Raw genomic sequence first — 15,063 nt, forward strand, 5'->3', positions numbered from 1 at the left:
AATATGAAGGCCAATATCACAGTCAATTTACTCTTCATACATTCATAATTTTCTTCGTGGAGTTTTAAGGACCCTGTTTCATAATAAACCATTTCATTTGCTATCTTATTGTCACGTTGAAGCCCACACATCAAAATCATCAATTAACCATTTCACATAGCGCGATATCCACAATCACCTCGTTAGCTGCTCAAAATACTGGTTCTAAAAGTTATATCATACCCAGTACATTGACAGTATTATTTTTCTGACTTGGTTCCAGCAAAACTGGAAAATGTGGTCATTTTCATTAGCCTCCACAAAAATCGGACAATTTCCCATTTCAATTTATCAGAGGCAGACCACACTTGAAAGCTTGATAGCTCTTTGAAACAGATCTAGTATCCCTTCAAGAATCAAAATGATGGTGCAACAGGAGCTGCTGTAACGCAACGCTGCCGCTGGTGTGGGCCCTCAGAGAGCAGACATACAGCCTCCCTTCAGGGTCCAATCACCCAGTCCTACTGCAGTTGGCTCTAAACAGTCTTTAAATGGCCGACTATGGTTTAAAAATTCTGCGACCAAGTTAGCGGCGCCCATGATCAACAGTAACCACGAGGGGTTTAGCATATGGGGAAGCAGAGGACTGGAGCAGGGCACCAGAAAACAGGGAGAACAACTCTCCCACCCCCACCCCCCCCACTGTTTGAGGAAAAGCAGTGAAGTCAACCAACAGGATGGTGACCATGGCAGCTGACTAGTAAGGGGCTCTGCGACTGAAGAACATATAGGCAGTGGGCTGTTGGCAACTCAAGGCGAGGAGTTTACACAGAATGTGGGCTGCTGGCATCTGCAGCCAAGAGATTCACACCAGGTGGCAGACTGCTGGAGACTGGCTTAAGTGGCACACACTATTGGAACCGGGATGCGAGAGGGTGCTGAAGGTTCAGATCTGGAGCTTGGGCTGCTCATAGCTTGGACTGGATACTGGGTGGCTGAGGGTGCTAGCAGGTGAATCCAGGGGCATTCGGTGACTCTGAGGGGACTCTTTTGTTTCTCTTTCTCTGACTGTAAGAGGGACTTCAGGCCATTTCTGCCAATGGTGAATATGCCTGCCTTCTACAAATTAAAGTGAATTTTGTGCAATATTGCAGTGTTTTTATTACTTGAAAATAAAGGAATCGAAGTTCTCACCATAAAGAATGCATAAGTAATTTTCTCTTCTCCACTTCAATCACATCTTACTATTAGAAAATCCCTTGGAGATGCTGTTGGCATCTTTATTTGACTTTTCCAATGCATTCCCTTCTGGAACCTCATCCTTCATTCTCTGTAAAATTGAGCAGTTCCTGATTGCAACATTACTACTGAAATTTACAAAGTGTAGATGAAGATCTTCTTTCTCCAGACCTACCTGCAGTGAATTTATGTTCAGGCATTAATATTCTGACTAAATAATGTTCTGAAATTCTTCCTCTAAACCAGCCATTCTCAACCTTTTATGGCCATGGTCCCCTTAGGACTCTGCTCAAAATGTATGGGGCCACTTCACTATGTTAATGTCATGCATGCAATGCTGTGTTCCACCACAATGTGCATGTGCATATATGAAAGAGGATTCATTGCCACAAACTAGTTTGTGATACTCCAGCAATTTAGGACTTGGGTTAAACTAGATTAGACACAACTTTTTTCCTTGCTAATCTTAGTTACTTAGCTTTAAAAATTACTGTTTTTCATACATTGTAAAATGCTATGTATTATTAAAACATCAGAAGAACCAATTCTACTCATTGTACAATAAAATATCTAAATTTACCAAGTCTAGTTTGCTGCACTTTTCTTGGCATATAGACAACAGATAGATGGCAGCTCTCAGTACATAGGGTGGTGGTGAATGTCCTCGGTCGAAGGAGGAGTGTAAAAAACTGCTGATAGCCTTGAATAAAAGACCTTCTGAAAACAACCTAAAGAAAATAAAAGTGTGAAACACTCCAAAATATTTATTCTCTTCAAATGGGAAAGCCATAACCATTATAATTACAGTATTAAACCATTTATTTTAAAGTTCTGTAATGATTTTTGTTAAAAAAAATCTTTACCAAACCATTAAACTTTTATATAATAAAATTCGTAACATATGGTTTCATAATTTAAATTTTCCAAAGGAAAATAAAAGATTTCATGGCATTAATGGATGAGTGGGTGCTGTCCTGTTGGCCTCCAGGCCACATCCCATGCGCTCCCTGCTCCATATAACTGCACTGGGGGTGGGGGGGGGGGGATTAGTGGCGGCGCTGAGCTGGGTTAGTGGCTGTGCTGAGCAGGGTTGGGGTAGTGGTAGCGCTGAGGGGGATTGTGGCAGCACTGAGGGGAGTAGTGGCGGTGCTGAGGGGGTTACTGCCGGTGCTGGAGGGGGGAGTAGTGACAGCGCTAAGAAGGGGGTGTAATGGCAGTGGCACTGAGCAAGGGGTAGTGATACCAGTACAATGTGGCGGACACCAAGACCAGGTCTCGTGAGAATGCCTTGTCGCTGCTTATTTTGCTCACTACTACATTTCAAGTCTGGCCAGACATTCTCCTAATTTTCTTGCACCTTTTTCCATTCATTGAGATGTCAGCACAGAACCTTCTTGTTTCTCTTCAATTAACAGGAATCTTGGACAATTTTGCTATCCTGTTATTCTCTCTTGATTTCTAGCTAACTCCAATTTCAGGCCAGTGCCAGCTTTGGGACTCTTAGCTCACATTAAAATATTGCCTTCATTTACTTTTTGCAGCATCTTTTATGCTAATAATTGGCTTTCTGAATATATTATAATTGTTTGTTACACAGTATTCATTTTGTTTGGTTATCATATTGCCAAATGCAAATTGATTAACTGTCTTCTTTTACAATTGCTATAAACGTACAAAATGTATCAAGTATAAATCTTGACTTGGGAAATCTGAAGTACTAAATGTGCACTAAAAACACGATATTCCTCTGGTCACAATAAGCCCTAAATAAAAATTCTATGGACTCATTGAAAGTAATTCAATCATGTTGATTTGTGTTTTGCTTCCCAGTATGACTTTTGCAAACTTCTTACCTCTATAATGAATTTCCTAGGTAAATAGTTGGTGGGAACAAAATGGAAGGTAATGATGGAAACATGAAAAAATGGGAAGTAATCAGATGTTGAAAACAAGTATTTGGGAAGAAGAATGGAAAAGATATCAAAGCCCATATTTTCTTCTAAGTCCCACAAATAACCTGTTATTTCCAGTTTTTATTCTTATTTTTGACATTGCAATATCTAGTTCTTCCTTGGTACACGGGAAACCTTGTTAAATTATATTTCAGCCCCAAGCACAACTTTTATGTTATTGAGGCAACAAATGACAAAAAAGCTTCCAATTCATTATTACATGTCCAGTTTGCTTATCAAAGGTAAAAACTTTCCTTGTCAAGTATCTGAAATGAAATCTGATTATTCACAACCAACGTTACTTCACTTTGACTGCTTCATAGCCATCTAGATCTGCAATATCACCAAGTTTATCCACCTCAATATTCATTTTGTTATCTCCATGCACTCCTGGCCTTCTTCAGTCTATCTTCATAAAGTTGGTCATCTAAAATTTTGTTATTCACATCCTAAATCTAACCATATTGTACCTATGGCATCTTAAGATGCTATGCGAGTAGAAAGAAAAAGGTTGAGAACTACTGTCCTACATCAACCAACCCCCTTTAATGCAACCCTCCAGGTTCACCAGGTTCACCAGGTTCAGGAACAATTGCTACCCTTCCACCATCAGACTCCTCAACAATAAACTCAATTAGGAACTCATTTAAGATCTCTTACATTAGCACTTTATTGATTTTTTTCTCTCAGTATGGCACAGTCAGTTTGTTTACATTTCTTTGTTTGTTTACGTGTACAGTTTTTCGCATTACCAATAGAAGTAATTCTCCCTAACCTGCAGGAAAAAGAATCTCAGGGTTGTATGTAATGTCATGTATGTACTCTGACAAGAAATCTGAATGTCTTGGTCCCTGGTTAAGCAATGCCTCAATTTTAACATTCTTATCCTTTTCAAATCACTACATGGTCTTCACCACATATATCAAATCAACCACTCTTTTTATATTCAATTAGAGGACGTCAGTATTTGCTGTACTTCCTGATTGCTCTCAAGATGGTCTTTATAAAATTACTGCAAAGAAATATTGAAACTACTGGATGTAACTGTAATAGATTTGAAACATTAACTATAACCTTCTATTTCCAGCTTTTATTTTTGACTTCCAGTAACTACAAAGAAACTACAGAAAAAACATACTGTTATTGAAGAAGGTGCAGAAAATAATTATGAGAACATAGCCAAGGCTGGAGAATTATAGTTATGGGAAAACCACCTAAACAGATGCTTTCTTTGGAATCAAGGAGACCAAGAAAATTAACTAATGTTTATAAAATTATATTGATTTTATTACATTATATTATTTTCCATCTCTTCTCTATACTACAACAATGTGTCACACCACAGAGAAGAGGCAGAAAATCTCATGGAATAGTGCAACAATAACAACCTGAGTCTAAACGTGAACAAGACGGAGAAGATGATTGTGGACTTCAGAAGGACAGGAACGACCACCCTTAATAGCTTGGCAATGGAGGGATCAGAGAGCACCAAGTCCCTTGGTGTACACTTAAGAATCCTGGACACATATCTCAATTGTCAGTAAGGTGCAAAAGTGACTGCACTTTCTGAGAAGACCGAGGCGAGCAAGTCTACCGGCCACCATCCTGTCAACATTCTACAGGAGCTCTATTGAGAGCATCCTGATTGGCTGCATCAGTGTAGCATGGTTGCTGTTGAGCATTGGATTGGTGAATTCATAAATTAAATTTAATTAGGGTTATTAACACAGCCTATCCCTGGCAACTTGCGGTGACAGCTCATGGCAATTTTGGTTACCCATACGCCTCACGCAGCCGGAACTGGTCTGCCAGTGTCAGTGCCAGGGAAATGCTGAGTGGTTCCAGCTGCACGAGGAATTATGGGTAGCAAAGATGGCCATTGATCCCGCATGCCGCCAACTACCGCCGTAAGTTTTGTTTAAACAAAATGTGTAAATAAGTTTTTACAGGAGAGGGAGGGGCGCAATTTCAGTGTCAATCCTTCCTCCACCTCCATCAAATTGTCTGAAGAGGGCTCACAAAATGATTATGGACCCCTATCCTGCTTGCTGCATCTTTCAGCTACTTCCATCAGGAACCACCAGGCTGAGAGGCAGCCTCTTCCCATGGGCAGTGATACTGCTAAACGACTGATGAACTGCTCATACAAACCCTCCCAGACTACTATTTATCTAACAATATTTTTTACCAGTGTAATTATTTACATAATGGGCAAAAAAACTCTTCTACACGCACATTAAAGAAAATTTCACCTCATCTAAACATTTCAACTTAATATTTGAGAAGTTAAATCCATTAGTATAACATTATTCTTCCACCGCTGTGATTTGCCAACAAAACTGCTCTACCGTTAATAACCACCCCCCCACCCCACAAAGTGATTGTTCCCCATTTGTCTCTACGATAGACCTCACGGCCTCATTTGACATGTCTTCTGGGATATCTTTCTACTTTGCTGCAGTAATAGACATGAATTAATACTGAAAAGCTCCCATCTCTTTTATATCCTCTTTTGCCATGCTTAAAGATCCCATGTCCTGGAATGTTGCATTGCCAGTTTTGGTCTTCTTATCTCTGCAATATCCACAATATGTTTTGTCCACATGCTCAGGGTTCATCAGTCTTTGGAATTTTCTTCCTCAAAGGGGAGTGGACGCTTGGAATTAAGAATATTTTTAATGGAGAGGTTGATAGATTCTTGTTAAGCAAAGGGATAACTAGTTACCAGAGAAAGGCAGGAATACAAAGTTGAGGTTACAATCAGCCATAATCATATTGTGGGAAAGCAGACGAGTCCAAATGGCATTCTCCTCTCCTAATTACTATGCTCATAAGTTCAGAAGAAAGTCATGAAAAGATGGAATACTCACACACTGGATCAAGCTTGATTTAAGTGCGCCATTATTATCAACATTGTGCACATGCCAATTTTCCTATAGTTAGAATTAAATACTGCTGAAAAGAGGTGCTATAAAGCAGACAATTACTTTGATTAATGGTTTGTACTCTGCTCACACGTGCATTTTTCAGCAAAAAAGATAAATAATCATTCTAATTAAGTTGTTACCTGTTATCGTATATATGGTCCAGATACAATAACAACAACAGACAATGTTGGCGGTTCTGGATATCTTTGTCCATTCCATTTGTGTCTAAATTTTCTGAGAGCACAGATATGGTATCTAAAAATGTATAGTTCAAATGTGGAATACACTTTGCAAAGAGTGATGAAACATCATCCAAATCTAGGACCAAAAAAAAGGATCACAGATAATTACATTTTAATCTTATTTCATTTAATAGCATGATACTGAATTACCCCAAAAATGAAGCAGTGGATTAAATAAGGTAATTCAACAAGTAAGAGCAGTAGTTTGGCAGCTGCATTTATAGAAAGGCATCTGAGCAAAGGAACAAAATTACTTGCCCAGGACTGCTCCTTTTGATTATTTTAGAATTGGAAATTGGATAAGAAAAGAACAGAAATGGGCAGTGTAGCCTGTAAATGTTGATATGCAGTTGGTTAAAATATAAATAATGGTTATGCTTGAGGCATTCATGGGTTGTTATCTGTGAAGACATAGTTCAGTATGAGGGGGTGACTTCAGGAGATAAGTAGAAAAGAAATAGTAACTTTTTAGTCTCTGTATTTACTTCCCCAAATACTCCTACTATTTATAACATATACTATAACCAATTTAACAAAGATGAGCTAAAATATAATTGCAGCAAAAAAGACTGCTACCTCATAGCTCCAGCAACCAGAGCTTGATCCTAATGTCTGGTATGGTCTGTGTAAATTTGCACCTTCTCCTTGTGATTTTTTGGGATTCCCCTGGGATCTATGGTTTCTTCCCATATCCTGACCACATGCTGGTAGGTTAATGGCTACTGTAAATTACCCCGATTTTAAAAATGGGAAATTAATCATGGGGAATTTGATGAGCACATGAGAAAGAATAGACTACAAGGAAATGTGGAGGTATAGGATTAATGAAATTGATCTGAGAACTAGTATAGACTTGATAGGCTAAATGGCTCCCTTGTTGCAAGAAAATGTGCATACCAAGGATTTTTTCCAAATTAAATATTTCAAGACTTTAGGTGAATGAATGTACACCAAAAAACAAGGGAGGGTGCAAAATTGGGCTATCATCACTGCACAGTTAAATTTAATTTGAATTTAATTTGATCCTAGGTCTCATTCTAGAATGCCAATACAGTGGAAGAGAGGAAGATGAGCTATATATGTTAGTCCTGTATCAGCGGCTATATTGCTCCTGCATTAACACACGCAAACAGACAGGTTGAGCTCAGTGAGCAGACTGGTTTATTGCAGGCTGCTGGGCTGCACTTATACTCCTAGCTGAGAATGGCGCTGGAGGGTGCTGATGTCATCTGGGCGTCACATGATTGAAGCGCGGGTTTCTGAGCCCTGAGATGGAAGGAAGGGAAACCCCCGACGGCGCCATTTTGGCCGGCTGCCCCGCCGCATGGCTTACAAGCAGGGCCGGTTCGCCTGCCTTATGGTGAGCCGCCACAGACCAAAGATTAGAGATCAAAGAGGTAAAGTGGCACCAACGGAAAAAAGCAAGGTTAGTGAAATCAGTACAATTACGATTAAATATATCTGTTGTCGCTTGTTAACATGTGAGATTATAGATGTAAATAATTTTTTTTGTGATGACAGGGACAATTAAATGAAACAAATTAATTTCAATTCAATCTGCCTTTGAAGTGTAACAATAACATAAGGATATACTGTGGCGGCACACCACTAGGCAGGCGAACCAGCCCCGCTTGTAATCCAGACGGCGGGGCAACCAGCCCAAATTGTGTCGCCTGGGGTTTCACCCTTCTTCTTAGCACAGGGCTCAGAAGCCCACGCTGGGGGACCACGTGATGCCCAGGTGATGTCAGCGCCCCCCAGTGCAGTTCTCAGTCAGATCCGGGCTGGGAGTATGTCCAGCCCAGCAGCCTGCAATAAATCAGTTCTGCTCACTGAGCTCAACCCGTCTGGTTGTGTGTTCTTTCAGTAGCAGTGTAGCTGCCGCTACAGTACAATATTAAAGAACAGATTGTTTATGTAGAAGAATATACAAGGATAAATGGTTATAGGAATATAGAAAAAATGGTAATTTAACCTCAAACTGTTGCACATCTGTAGTATATACATCAGGTAAGTATACTTATTGTTATATGAGGTGTAGTGGGCCGCTACAGTTATAGCTCGACATTATAACAAGACTCTCACACAAAGGGAATGTAGTCGACACTGAGCTTATTGTGCCTTTTATAGGCACCGGGGCGTGGATTTGACCCCCTGCAGTTTGCTGACGGTGATTGGTTGATTTGGCTGCTATTATTACAGCCTATGGGAGCAGGTCTCCCATCCTGTGTGTTGCTTGCTCGATTGCCATGTTCAACTGAAATTTCCTGTGTCAGCCCACGGAGTGGGCCACGGGCCACTACAGGGGTCAATTTATAAATCATTCTTTTTAAAATTTAAATTATATTGAGAATCAAACATTAGGGCAAGTATGACATGGCAAATACACAGGGAAAAGCTATATACCAGTAACTCAAGATCAATTTAAATGATAAAGAAATTGGGGCCTAAAATAACATCCTCTACATGAATTCTGATTCCTTGTCACTGGTTCATAAAAATTTCATCTTTACTTTATTGAGTAGCAATTACATTTTTCCACATACCAACAAAATAATTGGAAGTGATTTGTAGATATATTGCCTCAGTGACCTGGATTCAACCGCCCTCTGGTGCTGTTTGTGTGAAATTTGCATTTTCTCCTTATGCCTGCGTTGGTTTTCACCAGATGCTGGGTGAAAATGTGCAGGTTGGTAGGTTAATGGTCCATTGCACTCTGACCAGCATACAAGTGTGGTAGAATCTGTGAAGGGTGAGGGTTAAGGAAGTCAAAGCAATGCAGGGATAATAAAATGGATTAGTGTAAAACTGGGTGCTTGATTAGCGTGGAGTCATTGGGCTGAAGGGCCTATTCTAGCATTGTATATGTCTGTGACTGGAATTTCATAAATCAGTGCATGAACTGCTGAGGTCCTGCATTATTGTGCATAAGTACCAGGTTGGGATCTGACATCTCATTTCTCGGATGTTGCATTCAAAATACAGGTTGAGGAGGGGTATTCATGCACCACAGTATTCTGAACAATGAATTTTCCAATTTTATATAACTTGTTCCCTTTCTTCTTCCTTGCTTCCTCCTTTCCCTTCCCCTCTTCATTTTTTTCTTCTTTCTTACCCAACCCATCCAGAATTCTCAATCCACTCCCTCTTTGGTTCCTTCCTCTTCCACCACCATTTTCTTCTTTGGATTCTTCCTCTCTGCCTCTCCACACCTCACCACCCCCCGCCCCCCATCCCAGCTCCAATCTCTGGTTCCATTGGTTCTCTCATAATACCAAGATTGAGACCTTGTCTTCTCTTCAGATTGCAGCACTGGTAGTCTTTGTCCCTACCTATCACCCAGTCCACATGTATGACTTCCTTCCTCCACCTTACTGCTTTGGTTTTCTTGCTTCTCTTTCCCTTTACCTGGCATCTGCCTGTCAAATGCCCCTGTCCATCGACCTTCCCTGGTTTGCCAATCCTCCTCTGGTCCTATTCCTACTCTTCCCACCCTGTCCTCATTATACAAATGATCTCTCCTCTTCAATTTCAGTCCTAATGAAATGTTCTGGCCCACAATGTCAACCATTCTTTTTCTCCCAGTGACACTGCTTGGCCTGCTGAGTTCCTCCAGCAGACTGTATGTAGCTCTGGATTCTCGCATCCACAATTTCTTGTATATCTCTTTAAAATATTTTACTTCACCGGCATTGGGTTGAAATTTTTGAATCACCTAACCAAATGCATTGTGGGAGTACCTTTAATAAAAAGCAAACAATGGTTCCAACCAGTGTTCACTACCATTTTGCCAAGAGCAATTAGGGATGGGCAGAAATTGCTGTCTTTGCAAATAACGCATAGCTCTTTAAAAAAAAAGAAATGCATTATTTTAATTTCTTCACATTAAATTAAATCTGCCATCTATCCATCTATTCCAACAGGCTTTCTGCATTTTAATAGTCTATTGGCATCCTTCTCAGTTCTGGAAACATCTCTTCCCATGCTACGAGGTTTGGATGAGAAGTGCTCTGCATTTTCATATCTTCTTACAACAAAAAGGAGGCAATTTAGCCCATCAAGTCTATGCTGATTCTTTGAACACTTCCATTAGTACCATTCCTCCCACATCTTGTAACCTATCCTTTCTTCACATTCTTATTAACTATTTACTGAATTCCCTTGTTGTTCACTTACACGAAGGGCAATTTACAGATATTTCTGGCTACTTCTGTGACACAATATTTTCACAACAAAGAAAATGAACATATCATTCAGGATCAATTTAGACAAGGAAGGAAGGAAATATCGACTCACAATTTCATATTCATGTCATATGTTAATAATTTTAACAAATTGCTTATCCTTTCTTTTGCTGGTCTTAAATTATCCTTTTGGTGACTTGCTGCCATGATATACTTATTATGCCACAGAAGGCAACAATTTCGTGCATCAGCTGCTTGCTGGCTAACATTATCCTTACTTCTTGTGGCCCTGCAATTTATTCCTCATCATATTTGGGGCAGCACAGTTGGCATAGAGGTTAGTGCAACACTTTTACAGCTCCAGCGATTGGGTCCAGGGTTCAAATCTGCCGCTGTCTGTAAGGAGTTTGTATGTTCTCCCCGTGTCTGCGTGGGTTTTCCCCGGGGGCTCTGGCTTCCTCCCAATGTTTGAAACGTAATTGGGTATAAAAATCGGGTGGCATGGACTTGTGTGCCAAAATGGCCTGTTACCCTGCTGTATGTCTAAATTTAAAATATATCCTTCATTACCTCTTTTGATTTTTTTTTTGTCATTTATTTAGAGCAACCAATCCCTACTGGCATACCCTTGGATAGTGAGAGCAAACTGGAACTGCTGCAGTCATAGAGAGAACATGCAAGGCCAGCACCTTTATCACTGGTTCAGGGATTACTGGTAAATCCCTCAAAATAGAGGTACAATAGAAAAATAAAGTTGGACAAGTGCCTGAAAAGAAATAATATGATGGGCCATGAGAAGGAGGGCAAGAGAGTGGGACAAGTTTAATTATTGTGCTGAGTTGGCCAAATAGCCCCCTATGCTGCAACCACACTGTTTTTGTGAAATGAGACTCTATAGCCATGAGAGACCATGAGAGATTTTAGCAATTCATTTACTAGATATTCAGTCATTTATGGATGGATCTAGAGAACAGAAATGGTGATGTAGTTTAACTCGCTTGACTGCATCATACATACTATCTGCTGGGGGAACTCAGTGGGTCAAGCAGCATCAGTGGAAGAAAAAGAAATGGCTAACATTTCAAGCTAAACTCTTTATTAAGTCTTTATGAAGTCTTGATCAAGGCTTGAAATATCAAGCATTCTTTTCCTCCCAATGATGCTACTTGACCCACTAAGTTCCTCCAGCAGATCATGCTTAGCTTCAGATTCCAGGACCTACTGTAGATAGCCTGTTGGTTGATCACAGAGCAGCACCACCTTTGACGTAGAAAATTCTGCAGATCAGAATATTGTATTCTCTCCTGCAGCCTAAAAGAAATATTGGAAGGGGATAGAATAAAAAAAAGCATCCTTACCGTGCTGACAATTCAAAACATCTTCAGTAGCTGAAAACAGGATTTGACACATTGCACAGAGGAATTCTGAGGAGACCTGATTCAGTTTCGGATTTCTAACGAAACGGAACATAAAAAAAAACTTAGCAGGTCTCACCACATCCATAGACGAACTAGTCAACTCTGCATGCCAATAGGATTGCCACACTCTAACAAATGTGTCATATTTCCTCCTTAAACTGTACGTAATTTTCTCTAAGGGATGCAATTCTGCATTTTCATATTCCATCCTGCAGTATTTAATTGGGAGTAGGACGTCCACGTAACCGCTATAGACTTCCTGGCTAAAGACAGGGTGACCTTCACGAACTGAATTTGGTATTTGGACAGTCTAAAACTCATGTCCCCAATATCTCCATATTCTGTGGAAAATCCACTTTTGTAATTTTTTTCAGGATGCCCCCTAGATCTTCCCGAAGGATCTCCCCCTTGTATATAGTCAGGTGGAGTGGACAAAGGTTCCAATTTCCATGCCACACCTAAAGCACATTTCCAAAATTTCTGGCTTTAATTTTTTGTGGTAGGAGGTACAACTGGTGCAAGAACCTGTATCTGACATTGATGACTCCAGTCATGCTGACCAGACACAGATCTTGCCACACTCTTCATTGATTGTTGTGTCCTAGTCCGACTCCCATCTCTCCCTCAACCTGTGTAAGCCTGGAGGAGTCACGTGATGGAGTAGTGGCCGGTAGGGGAATACCAGCCCTCTCCAGAAAAGAAGAAATAAAGTGAAGAAAATACAAAGTTCAAGAAATACAAAATATAACAAATAAAAGATAAAGTTGTAGAGAAAAGAAAGAAAATGGCACCCAAGAAGGAAAAAATAAAAACAACAGGAAAAAAAGAAAAGACGCCAGGAGAGAAAGGAGAAGGCCTTACCTACACGAAGAAACAGGGAGCCGTTGTGGAGAAGAGAGCCCATTCTCCGAGGTTGGTGACGGCCCCGCAGAGTCACAACCCCCTGACCGCTGGACTGCAAAAATGGCTCTCTGAGCCAAACAAAAGTGTGCAGTGCATTCACTAAGAAGAAGAACATCAACAGGAGGGGGGCTCAGCAGAGGAGCAGGCAAACACAACGCGACTAGCTGAGGGATGCCTGACACCAGGGCTCTCAGCTGGAAGAAAAGGAAAGTGACAGGAAAGGGAGTGAAAGCAAAGAAGAGCAGCAGCAGGAGGCACAACAGATGAGAAGCCCAGAAGAAGAGGACCAACAGCAAGAAGCCCAGCAAAGTGAGACAAACAACTCATCAGGAAAGTCAGAAGAGACACAGATACAAGGAAGAGAAGAAGACACAAACACAAGTACAGACACAGAAGAAGAGGAAGAAGAAGATCAAGATCTGTACAGAGAAATAGAAGGTAAAACAGATGGACAGAATATAAAGTTTTTTTTTCCAAGAACAAATGAGAGCATTAAAAGAATGGTTGACATTAGAATTTAGTGAAATGAAAAGAAAAATGAAAAGTACAGAAGATAAAGTGAATAAATTAAAGCTGGTCATGACAGAAATAGGGAAAAGATTAGAAAATGTGGAAGAATGAGAAATGGCTGTAAAAATGGAAGTGAATGACTTAAGAAGAAAATTGGAAGAAAGTGACAAAAATGTTAGAGACACAAGAGTTGTTAGCTCAGAAAATTGATATGTTGGAAAATTATAGTAGGCATAAAGATAGTGGGCCTAAAGGAAGATGAAGAAGGCACATATATGAAGGAATTTATAAAAGGATGGATCTCAAAGGTCTTGGGAATGACAGAAATACAGGAAGGAATGGAAATAGAAAGGGCACACAGAATATTAGCTCCGAAACCAGAGACACATCAAAAACCAAGATCCGTTTAGCAAAATTTTTGAGATATACAAGAGAAAATATACTGCAACAAGCAAGGAATAAAATTAGAGAAGACAATAAACCATTGGAATACAAGGGTCAAAAAATATTTTTTTACCCAGACATAAGTTTTGAACTCTTAAAGAAGAGGAAGGAGTTTAATGCAGCAAAATTGATCCTATGGAAAAAAGGTTATAAATTTATGTTAAGACATCCAGCTGTGCTTAAGATATTTATCCCTGGGGAGCAAAACAGACTGTTCTTGGATCCGGAGGAAGCACGAGAATTTGCAGAATGCCTGCAGGACAGAAGGAGAGATGAAAAGTTGCAACAAGAATGAAGAACGGCGATAAAATATATTTAAAGATGTAAAAATAATGTATATGTAAGAGCTAAAGAAGGGGAAGAGAAGGGAAGAAATGAGGTAAGGGGAAAAAAAGAGGGTGAACTTTGTTATATGTGTAAAAAAAAGTCTTTTCTGGGGGGGTTGGGTGGGAGAAAATAACCGTCACTGCAAAATCAGTTGACGCTTGTGAGCGGGTTCGCAATCCAAATGGAGAGGGGAGTTATAGTTGCCCAGCAAGGGATAAGGGGCAACTCAGAGGTGGGGGGAACATTTGGGGCTAAGGGAATATTGGATGTGGGAGTGTTGAAGTATTTTATGTTTTAAATGTGTTGTCATACATTGAGTTTAAAAAGGGAAAACTGAGAGATGACAATGGGGAAAATGGAGATGGTGGTGGTGAGGAAGCGGAAATGAGGTGTAAACAAGAATCGAGATGGCTATGTTGAATAATATGACTATAAATATTAATGGAATACATAACCAAATTAAATGGAAGAGGCTATTAAATTTACTAAAAAGAGAAAAAATAGACATAGCATTTGTGCAGGAAATGCATCTAATTGAAGTGGAACATAATAAATTAAAGAGAGACTGGGTAGGGCACGTAGCAGCAGCATCATATAATTCAAAAGCTAGATGTGTAGCTATATTAATTAATAAAAATGCACCAATCAAAATAGAGGAGGAAATAATAGATCCAGCAGGGAGGTATGTAATGATAAAATGTCAGATATATTCAGAATTTTGGAATTTGCTCAATATATATGCACCTAATAAAGTTTATGCAAGATATTTTTTGAAGATTGTAGATATACAGGGAATATATTGATAGGAGGGGATTTTAACTTTAATTTGGATCCAATGTTGGATAAAACTGGACAAAAGACTAGCAAAAAGAATAAAGTGGCCAAATGTATGGTTAAATCAATGCAGGAAATGAAACTTATGGATATACGGAGGAGGC

At 39.8% G+C, this 15,063-nt stretch overlaps 1 protein-coding gene across 8 annotated transcripts in view; it reads right to left on the minus strand.

Moving 5' to 3' along the window:
• LOC138748873 (meiosis inhibitor protein 1) overlaps positions 1 to 15,063 on the minus strand; it is a 187,836-nt gene that overhangs the window by 60,795 nt on the left and 111,978 nt on the right. For 7 of the 8 annotated variants that reach the window (XM_069909734.1, XM_069909738.1, XM_069909737.1 and 4 more), the window contains 3 exons: positions 11,882 to 11,976; positions 6,238 to 6,415; positions 1,799 to 1,946 (listed from right to left, as the gene is read on the minus strand). In XM_069909734.1, the coding sequence (XP_069765835.1) occupies positions 1,799 to 1,946; positions 6,238 to 6,415; positions 11,882 to 11,976 (421 nt within the window). The remainder of the gene's footprint in view (positions 1 to 1,798; positions 1,947 to 6,237; positions 6,416 to 11,881; positions 11,977 to 15,063) is intronic. The other variant, XM_069909736.1, reaches the window with a different exon arrangement.

This window comes from Narcine bancroftii, chromosome 13 (genome assembly GCF_036971445.1).
Source record: "Narcine bancroftii isolate sNarBan1 chromosome 13, sNarBan1.hap1, whole genome shotgun sequence".
NCBI classification, from domain to species: Eukaryota; Metazoa; Chordata; class Chondrichthyes; order Torpediniformes; family Narcinidae; genus Narcine; species Narcine bancroftii.